The sequence below is a fragment of the Leptopilina boulardi genome, unplaced genomic scaffold (assembly GCF_019393585.1).
Source record: "Leptopilina boulardi isolate dan_hultmark-lab unplaced genomic scaffold, ZJU_Lbou_2.1 LbouV2_32, whole genome shotgun sequence".
Classification (NCBI taxonomy): domain Eukaryota; kingdom Metazoa; phylum Arthropoda; class Insecta; order Hymenoptera; family Figitidae; genus Leptopilina; species Leptopilina boulardi.
In genome coordinates, this window is record NW_026137885.1 from 465,749 (window position 1) to 475,974 (window position 10,226).

Sequence of the window (10,226 nt, forward strand, 5' to 3'; positions counted from 1 at the left end):
AATAATATTTGTCAGACAAAATTTACTATCAGTAGTAAAAGAGATTTTAGTCAGACAAAGAGTTTTTAAATTATTATAAATTCATTATCAGTAGTAAAAATAATATTCAGTCAGACGCAAAGATTTTCATTTCATATCCAGTGGTAAAAGAAATTTTTGTCAGACAAAGTTATCTTATTTAGTAAAAATTCAGTATCAGTAGTAAAAGAGGTTATAGTCAGACAATAGGGTTTTTATTTAATAGAAATTTAGTACTCAGTAAAAAAAACAATATTTAGTCAGACACAACAATTTTAATTCATTATTAGTAGTAAAAATAATATTGGTCAGACAAAATTTAGTAAAAATTTAGTATATCAGTAGTAAATGATATTTTAGTCAGACAAAGAGTTTTTAAATTATTATAAATTCATTAGCAGTAGTAAAATCAATATTTAGTCGGACACAATGATTTTAATTAATTATCAGTAGTAAAAGTGATTTTAGTCAGACAAGGCGGTTTTTTTTAATTATTCAAAATTCAGTACTAGTAGTAAAAGCAATATTTAGTCAGACACAAAGATTTTAATTTGTTAATCAGTAGTAAAAGTTTTTTTTTATTTAGCGCAAAAAAAAATAAATATATTTGTACTAAAATAAAATTCATTTTAAAACGCAAATAAATATTTTATTATCAAAAAAAATATATATTTATTTTATATGAACCAAATAAAATTTGAAACAACAAATAAATATATATATATATTTATTGAGAAAAATATAAAATCGGATGCAATTAAAATTAGTGGAATATATATGTCAAAATTGATAAATTGTTAAATGAAATCAGGCTTTTGAAAAGAGGAAAAAAAAAGTTGATCCTGTGATTCTTAGAAGAAGTTTCTTATCTAGATGATTAGGTTTCCTTAAAAATAATATATAGATATAATATATATATGTTATATTGGTATAACACAAGAGCGCATTGAAGATAAAGTGCAAGATGGCTGCGCGGACAATTCGAGTTTGCGTAGCAGGGAATTCTCAACTAAAAGTCACGTGACCTGACGTTCGCGTAACCTCGACGGAATATTTGGCCAATCGGCTGGCACTCAGCTCTTGTAGAATCAATAGGACGCTTGGCGTCGTGACGTCACATCAGAGAAACGATCGACCAGTGCGACGCGGGCGGCGCCGGCCAATTCCTTCTCTCTACCAATCAATAAAGAAGCTACCGACCAAGGAAGAATGTATATAAACTTTCTCTCGATATAGTGACAACATTCAAGTACCAATTGTAAAAAAGACCTTTTTTTTCCCTTCTTCTCTTCGAGAGAATGACGTAATTGACATGAGAGGGCAAAACCACCTACGTTTTCTTCCATATATATAATATAACCAAACGTTGTATACACCAACGCACAATTATTTCTACATAATTTAACAATTTCTACTTTAATTTCTTTGATTTAAAGAAATTTTCTTTGAATAAAAGAAATTCTAACCTATACATATATAGGTTGATACCAAAAATATCAAATTGATATAAAAATTTGTATCAATTTGGTATTATTGGTATCAATTTGATATACTTTTAAATTTGTGTATATTTGAATTAAATAAAAAATTTCTTTTTGAAATGAAAATAAATTTTCTTTTCAATAAAAGATTATTTTGTTTGAAACAAATAAATTTTCTTTATATTAAAGAAAAATTTTGTCAATGTAATCTTTTTTCTTTGTTGTATATGGAAAAAATTATTTAGAAAATATGGATTTGCTATAATTAAAATGCAATATACATAAAATCGAAATGAAATTAAATGACGAGAATTCTATTTTTATTATAATGTTGACCCAATATTTTTAAGAGAAGATAAAAAAAAATTTTTACCTTTTAAATCAAATCTGATATATATATACAAAAGACAAACAATAATTAACAAAGCTTCATTCCAAAAAGAGAATAATTTAAAATAAGAACAAAATCAATATATATATATATATTTCACATAAAAATTGTATTTCAAAATTTTTTTCACTGTAACACGTTTTTTTATTTCAAAATCTTTATGAAAAATAAAAAAATATTTTATTTTTCAAAAAAGATTTTTGAATAAAAATGTTTTAAAAAAAATTTTTTGTATGGTTAATTTACTTTTCAAATCATAATTATTTGAATTTTTTGGCTAAATTTTATATATATATATATAAAAGAAAGGAAAGTTTTATAAAAAAGAACTAAACTTCTTTTATCTCAAATTAAATTAGTTTCCTTGGTTTCCAAACCAAATTTAAAGAAATCAATAATACTTTTATGAATTATTAAAAAAAAAAAAGAATTTTTCTTCACGTGAATGAAAAGGACATTTGAAATTGATGAAATAAATTATTTATTTTCTTAGTTCTGTGTAAAAAAAATTATATTAACATTTGACAAAAAATATATATATATAACCTTCTGTTTAAGGTTCACTAAATTATAAACTCAGAAAAAATTTTATTTAAAACAAACCAAATTTTGGTTCAATCAACAAAATAAATGTATTGCTATTAACCAAATCTTTCGTTGAATCAACTATAAAAGATTTATTTGGTTTCAATCAAATTCTTATATTTCTTTGTTAGAAAAATTTATTCAATTCTTAAAAAAAAAAATGAAACATGAAAAAAATCTATATTTGATGAAAATTTAAGAAAAAAAAAAATGTGTATCATTTTAGCAGGTTAAAAGATTTTTAAGAGAGTCTTAAATTCCCATGGAGCATGTTGCACTTATAAATTTTATGGAAACATTTTTTTAACGCTAACCAATCCTCCCAACAGAACTATAAAAACTGTTTCTGTAGATAGAAAGTACCCTGCTAGCATGTCACGTAAAAACATAAAAGCAACCATAGGAGGGATACACGTTAATTATAAAAATTGTAATGATGCTAAAGTTTTCCCAAAAGGTACACATATAGTATATAAAATCTACTTAATTGATAAATTTTTTTCTAAGGATATTTTTTTTATCAATTTCTGTTAGCAATTATTTTATTATATCTTCTTTTAATAACAAAAAATAAAAAGTTCACAAAATGTGATCATACTGCAAAAAAAAAAACCCCCCTAAAATAATTACTGGCGAAAAAGGAATTCTATGAATTCAAAAAATTGAATTAAAGGGAAAACGTATAATGGATTAAAGTTATTAGACTTTTCAAGAGATAAATAGGAGGACAATGGGGTCTTTATTGGAAAAGTCCAAGGTCAAAAGAATTCATATATATTAATAAAAAGGTGGAAAAAATGAAGGAAGGAATTTCAACAAAAAAAAAAAAATAAAATAGTGCGCATGCAATTTTGTATGGCTATTGTTATTTCTTAAGGTTTTAGAAAACCTTTTATTAAACTTAAAAAAAAAATTATTAATTATTTAATATTTTTTTTTCAAAAATATTATTATTTTAAAAAAATAATAAAAAAAATATATATATATTATAAAATATGCAAAGTGAATTTAGGTCATGGGAAGGAAAATAAACAGATGTGAGACATCTAATAGGGCCAAAGTATTTGAGTATATATATAAGAAGAGTATCTTGAAGAGAATGAAGTGACTTTTGATAAAAGTGAGAACTCTCGAATTATATTATAAATTTAACCTCATTATATATCAGTGTAAGAGTATTTATTAGAAAAATTATTAAACCTCAAAGTGTGATAATCAAATTTTTTTTTTTTTACCCAATCGGAATTTCATTCAAAAATCATTTTTCTAAATTTTTTCTGCTAAAAAATTGAGAATTTTAATACAATTTGTTTTTTTTTCTAAATTTTTTCTGCTAAAAAATTGAGAATTTTAATACAATTTGTTTTTTTTTCTAAATTTTTTCTGCTAAAAAATTGAGAATTTTAATACAATTTGTTTTTTTTTCTAAATTTTTTCTGCTAAAAAATTGAGAATTTTAATACAATTTGTTTTTTTTCTAAATTTTTTCTGCTAAAAAATTGAGAATTTTAATACAATTTTTGTTGGTCATTATATTGTTTTATAAAATAGAATTTTTACAAATTTTTTTGATTTTTAATTAATATTTTTAAAAAATTTATTTAAAATATTAAAATTTAATTTTATAAAAACAAAATTATTTTGTCTATTATTACAGAAATTTATACAATTTATTTAAAATTACAATTTACATAAAATTAAAATAGTTTTATTAATTCTGAAAAAATTTATTTTTCCCAATTTCTATATAAATGGAATAAAAGAAATTTTTAAATGACAAGTAAAAAAGCAAACTCATTAAAATGAGAATATAAATATAAAAAATATTATCATGCGCTAAAGAACAATGTCAAAATAAAATTGTAGAAATTTTTTTTTTTTATTATTATTTTAATTATATTATTAGTACTAAAATATTATTTCAAAGAAGTGAATTTGTTATTCAATAATTTTTTGTAGTAGAAAACTTGTACCGTTGTATAAATAAATAAAATAAAAAATAAATAAAATAAAAAATAAATAAAAAAAAAAATAAATAAAAAAAAAATGAAGAAAATAAGGAGAAAAAAATTTATATTTAATAAAAGAGAATCGAAGTGAGATATATATATATGTGAATCGGCGTGGTTGAATATACTTTGTTAAAGTATAAACTACTTTTCTATACATAGTCATTTCTTCCATTTTCCACACCCCTTTTTAAATCCCCACTACCCTCCTTTTATATATATACTACTGTGCCGCGGAATCGATGTTATCCAGCGCACATATTCGCGTAATTTCCCCGTTAAATCATATTTTTCCAATTTTTCTTGCTTCTTTAGTAAAAATTTCTTTTAATTTTTCTAATTCTTAGATGAAAATATCAAATGTCCGAAAACATTGAAATAAAACAAGAAAATCATCAACTTTCTTATAAAGAGAAGTCAAAATATTAGAGAAGATATCTAAAAAGATTATTTAAAAATTATAATTTAGATGATTATTAAATGAAAAAAAAAAAAATAATAATCCATTAGTAACAAAGAAAATTAAAAGGCATTAAAATAAGCTATTATTTTAATCCAATTTTGCTTATTTTTTAATACCAAAATGGATTAAAATAAGCAAAATTGGATTAAAATAATAAGCATTGCAGCTTATTTAATTTTCTCTAAAATAACTATAGCATTGTCACTAATTTAAATTAAAATTTTTTATCCAAAATTTATTTTAAAAATGTTTAAATATTATTTATATATTCTAAAAATGAGAGATTATTTGATACAAATTATTTGATAGGCTTAAATTTAAAATTAAATAATTCTGATTGGTCAATATCTTAAGCAATTGTATTCCGTCAAACGTCAAAGTTACCACAACATTGAGCTGTCAAAAAAATATGCATTGAGAAAAATTTAAAATAAAACCCAATAATAAAAAAATTAATTAATAATTCATTATATAATTTATAATTGAATTGCATTTTAAATAATCTTTCAATTATTATTATTAATTAAAACATTAAAATAACCTCTTGACTCACCAAATACGCAGTTTTTAACAGCTGAGCAGGGCAAAGTGCAGCCATACTAGTTTCATTTCCTTTGTTCCTTGGTTTTAAGACAACTTCCATTGATTATTATTATTATGATCAGAAAGGGTTGCTTCCATGGAAAGTGGAAAAAAAATAAGGTTAAATTAAAAATATCAAATGAAGCTAACAATTTTTTTTAGCAAAAACTATTTATTAATATATTTTTAGTTTTTCGAAAAATTTTTATTGCCATCTATTGGTATTAGCGGAGGAATTATGCCTAGGTACTAATTTTCCGTTCTTTAATTTACACATGTCGGTAAAATAAATTCCATCTCTAAAATAGCGTAGGTATTTCTTCTTCTAATTTTACTTCTTATTTTACTTCTAATTTTAATGTTTCTTTTATTTTTTCGGATTCTGAGGTGTTTTTGAGCAAATTTTTAATTATCATATTCGTAATTTAATAATTGATACATTCAAATATGGATGTAAACTGAAGGTGAACTTTTTCTATACGTGATAAAATGGTTTCCTTCAGTTTACATCCATATTGAATTTCTCCCACCCAAACACAAAAAAAAAAAATGGCTGTTCTAGAAACGGCGCAGAGAAGAAGACTCCCAAATTGGTAGAACCTTGTGTATCATTTTTACTATATACAATGAAGCTAACCTTGGATTTCCTTAGATCATGTGGATTATGGATGCTAACCACATGGTTTTATCAGTTATGACCATGACAGTGATCCATAATCCACAGTTTTGTTATAAATTTAAAAAAAAAGAAATACTTTTAAATATAAAATACACAAAACAATGAAGCATACTTTCATTTTTTATAAAATATAGTAAGTTCTTTCATTTTTATCATCAATTATATCTTCAATTTTTCAGTTTCTAATCTCTGCAATTTTAAAAGATATCAATTTATTATACACTGAGAAAAATATGCTATTTCTGCCAAATATATAAAAATTATTAATTTAAATATGCTGTAAAATTTTTAAAATATTTTACAGATTCCATAGCATATATGCTTTTGAATAAATAATTTTTATTACCTTTGGCAAAAATGCTACCTTGGCAAATGCTATTTCAATAGCATATTTTTCTCAGTGTACAATAATAGAAGATATTGATCCTAATTCTTGTTATGGATTTTGATTTGCTTCTTCACTTTAATAATACTTCAAAAATTATTGTTAACAATTTGAAAAATTGGGCGTTTTCGGCAGATGCTTCGGAGTGCTTTGAGACTAGATCCAATGGAATTGGATAGGTATGATTGGACCATAAAATTCTCCTGGAGCATATGCCAAAAATGCCTAATTGTATTCGAAATTTTGAAAAATTAGATTCGTTACCAATCTTTAGTAAATCCATTAAAAAATTTCGTATACCATCAAAAATCCGTTACGTTTTTTTTTTTGAGGTAAAAAAAATCCCAATGGAGCAAAATACACTGAAATTTTTATAAATTTTAACTTCTTTATTTGTATTATTTGGATCCTATAATAGAATGGAAATTTTGATTTTCGACCATTTCTCCAAAATCCTCATTAAAAATGTAGTCAAAATAAAAGCCCTTATATTCATTGTAGATGTTACCTTTTTTTCTATAGAACGGAATAATTATTACACTCTAAATCTGAATCAGTGAAAAAAAATCTGATTCAGATTTAGAGTGTGATTTCAAATGATTTCAAAAATAATGGAAACAATGATTAGTAAGACCCCGCCCCATCTAATAAAATTAGGGATAATCCTCAAAAGGGTTCGTTAATGAGGGTAAAATTTTTAAGCCAAAACTTAGATATAAAAGGAAAAATTTATAATATTGTTCCAAAGCCAAAGGTTGTTAACTCTAAAATGATGCGCATTTAAAAATAACTTCTCGATATCGCACGATAGTAATGTATCATAATAAAATAAATATTTTTCTTCTCCAAATACAAATTTTTAACCAAAATTGCTATCCATAAATTAATTTTGTAGAATAGATTTGCTCCAAAATTTTTTTTACTTTATGCAAAATATTAATAATTAGTTATTTTCTTGTCTTCTTTGTCATGAGGATAAAGTGACTTTATAGGTCTTCAGTTCTCTCCCACAGGTTATATTATCCGAGTATAGTGTATTTAATAGTCTCATGTTACAAACACGAATCAGGGAGAACCGGTATTATATATATATTTGCTTTTATATTATGCATTTGTTGTGAAACTACGAAGAAAGAATCATGAATCGTGAGAGAATTCCATTATTATTTCGTGACAATAATAATAATACAGGATTGTCAGTGTTTTTTGCAACTCTTTGTATTATTGATATTTTTGGAGTGTTTCCTATTATTGCCCTACCAAGAGCAATTGTACAGTGTGGTTAAGTTATTTTTTTCTTCAATATAGATTTAAAAATAAAAAAATTTATGTAAATCCAAATCGGCTTATTGTTAAAACCATTTTGAATATATAATATGAAATTTTTATATTTTTATTACTTCGTCATAATTTGTCAATTGTTAAATTTATTTATATAATATTATACAGGTTTTTATGGAATTCCTTTGGTATTAGTGGTATTTGGACTTCAAATTTATACAGCATTTTTACTTGGAAAATCATGGACCATTGCAACAGCATTAGATCCTCATATTTCGCGAAAAAATCGGTAAAATTTTATTACTATTATTCTAATTATTGGATATTTAAAATAATAATAATTTCAGTTATCCATTGGCTGCTGTAACGGAATTAACATTAGGACCAAGAGCTCGAAGTCTAGTTACATTGCTTTTGGATCTTACAATTTTTGGCTGTGGAATACCAAATCTATTAGTTGGTACGAACAAATTTTTCTTCAAATTTCATTTAAATCTAATTATTTAAATCTAAATTATTTAAATTATCATAATTTTACAGCTTCACAAAATCTGCAATTATTTGGATTAAAAGTATCAAATAATGAATTTGATTTGTCCTTTTGCTATTGGTTAATTGTTGTTGGCTTATTTTTATGTCCAATTATGTGGCTTGGAAGTCCTCGTGATATGAAGTAAGTTTTTTAAAAAATAAATCATTTCAATTATTTTTTTTGGTAATAAATTTTTTTTATAATACAGATGGGTGGCATGTCTTTCGGCATTGTCTGTAAGTTTAACAGCTGGTATTGTATGGTGGTGTATTATTGATGATAATTCACTAAATATTCGTCCAATTCCAACATCACCAACTTGGGATAAATTTATTTCAGGGTAATAAGAAAATAGAAAAATAAGAAAATTGAAGGATTTCTATGACCTTATTTTTACAGATATGGAATGTTGGCTTTTCAATTCGATGTGCATCCAACTTTAATGACCATTCAGGTTGATATGAGACAACCGCAATATATAAACAAAGCTGTTATATATTCTTTCATAGGTTGAATGAAATTTTAATTAAAATTAATTCCAATGAGAGTAGAAAACCCTTTAAAATCTGATTTCAAAATTTTAGATTTTAAAAGATTTGTTAATTTTTGATGATTTTTTTTCAGTAAGCAGTGGTTTGTTTGGTGTTACTACCATTTTGGCTGGTTGGAAATACGGTGGTGGAATAACAGCAAATGTTCTTCAATTAATTCCACCGAGTTATGCAATAAGAGCAGCTATTTTAATAACTGCACTTCAATTATGCCTTTCAAGTGCACTTGGACATTCTGCACTTTTTCAACATTTAGAAGATCGATGGCAAATTCAAAGATGTAATTTTGATTTTAATTTTGAAATTTTTGAATTCATATTTTTAAAGAAATTAGAATTGATTTTGAATTATGAAATTTCAGCATTTGGATGGAAACGTTGTGCATTACGATCAGCAATTGTTTTTTTGGGTGTTGCTGTTGGTGAATCTGTGCCACGTTTTGATATTGTTATGTCATTAATTGGTGGAACATTAACGGGACCATTGGTATTTATATTACCGCCAATAATTTATATTCGTTTATTGTCATTAAAAAAACATGCCGCGGGAAGATTATCAACGCCAAATATATATTCAAGTTATCGACGTGAATCACAACAGGAAATTTTATATGAACCAAAAGCACATTCACAATCAATTTATTATGGTTTTCCTGATGGTAATAAAAATCCTTATCGTTATGCCTATATTTATTATGATAAAGAACAACAAAATTCAACTGAATTAACTGATGTTGATGATGATGATGATAATGATGTTTTACAACCGGGATTTTCTAAAGATGATTTACAATTAACATGTAAAAAAACAAATGATCGACCAATATTAATTGAAGCTAGTCGAATTAATAGACGTAGACGTGTAATATCCGTTGAAGAGCCTGGTGGTTTAAGAAATTATTGGAATTTTTTCAATTCTTTTGGATATATTGTTATTATTTTTGGAATTTTAATTACCGTTTCTTCAACTTATATTAATGTTAAGAATACCATTAGATATGTTACTTTTACACCACCTTGTATATTTAATGTTACATCAGCGTTTACTACTTTAAATATTTCACAAACTTAGGAGGACTCTTTTTATTTTCTTTTATATATGTAAATAAAATACAGATTTTTTAATTCTCAAAATTAATTTATTGCAAATTTTTTACTATTATATTTTTTGTATACTTTATTTCTCCAAATATATATGTATATATATATTCTTATTTTAATCAAGTAAAATAAAAATTTTCAAATATTTTTTATAAATTTTTATTTCACA

General features: G+C 24.1%; 2 protein-coding genes across 7 annotated transcripts in view; one reads left to right on the forward strand and one right to left on the reverse strand.

Annotated features, from left to right (window-relative positions):
- The window catches only part of LOC127284265 (kinesin-like protein unc-104), a 32,395-nt gene extending 26,777 nt beyond the window's left edge, over positions 1–5,618 (reverse strand). For 4 of the 6 annotated variants that reach the window (XM_051309639.1, XM_051309641.1, XM_051309638.1 and 1 more), the window contains exon 1: positions 5,501–5,618. The gene's annotated coding sequence lies outside the window, so the exon portion shown is untranslated. The remainder of the gene's footprint in view (positions 1–5,500) is intronic. The other 2 variants (XM_051309642.1, XM_051309640.1) reach the window with 1 other exon arrangement.
- Positions 5,619–7,434: 1,816 nt separating this feature from the next.
- LOC127284204 (uncharacterized) lies at positions 7,435–10,104 on the forward strand. Its single transcript, XM_051309529.1, has 8 exons — positions 7,435–7,874; positions 8,043–8,163; positions 8,222–8,334; positions 8,415–8,547; positions 8,615–8,746; positions 8,806–8,915; positions 9,031–9,237; positions 9,319–10,104. The coding sequence occupies exons 1-8, from the start codon at positions 7,733–7,735 to the stop codon at positions 10,026–10,028; spliced, it is 1,668 nt and encodes a 555-aa protein (XP_051165486.1). The 5' UTR covers positions 7,435–7,732; the 3' UTR covers positions 10,029–10,104.
- Positions 10,105–10,226: the final 122 nt, after the last annotated feature.

Bases quoted from the DNA above. Each gene is read 5' to 3' on its own strand.
- LOC127284204 (XM_051309529.1), top strand. From the start codon at position 7,733: ATGAATCGTGAGAGAATTCCATTATTATTTCGTGACAATAATAATAAT. The intron at 7,875-8,042 runs GTTAAGTTATTT...AATATTATACAG, and splicing joins AAGAGCAATTGTACAGTGTG to GTTTTTATGGAATTCCTTTG. The intron at 8,548-8,614 runs GTAAGTTTTTTA...TTTATAATACAG, and splicing joins GGAAGTCCTCGTGATATGAA to ATGGGTGGCATGTCTTTCGG.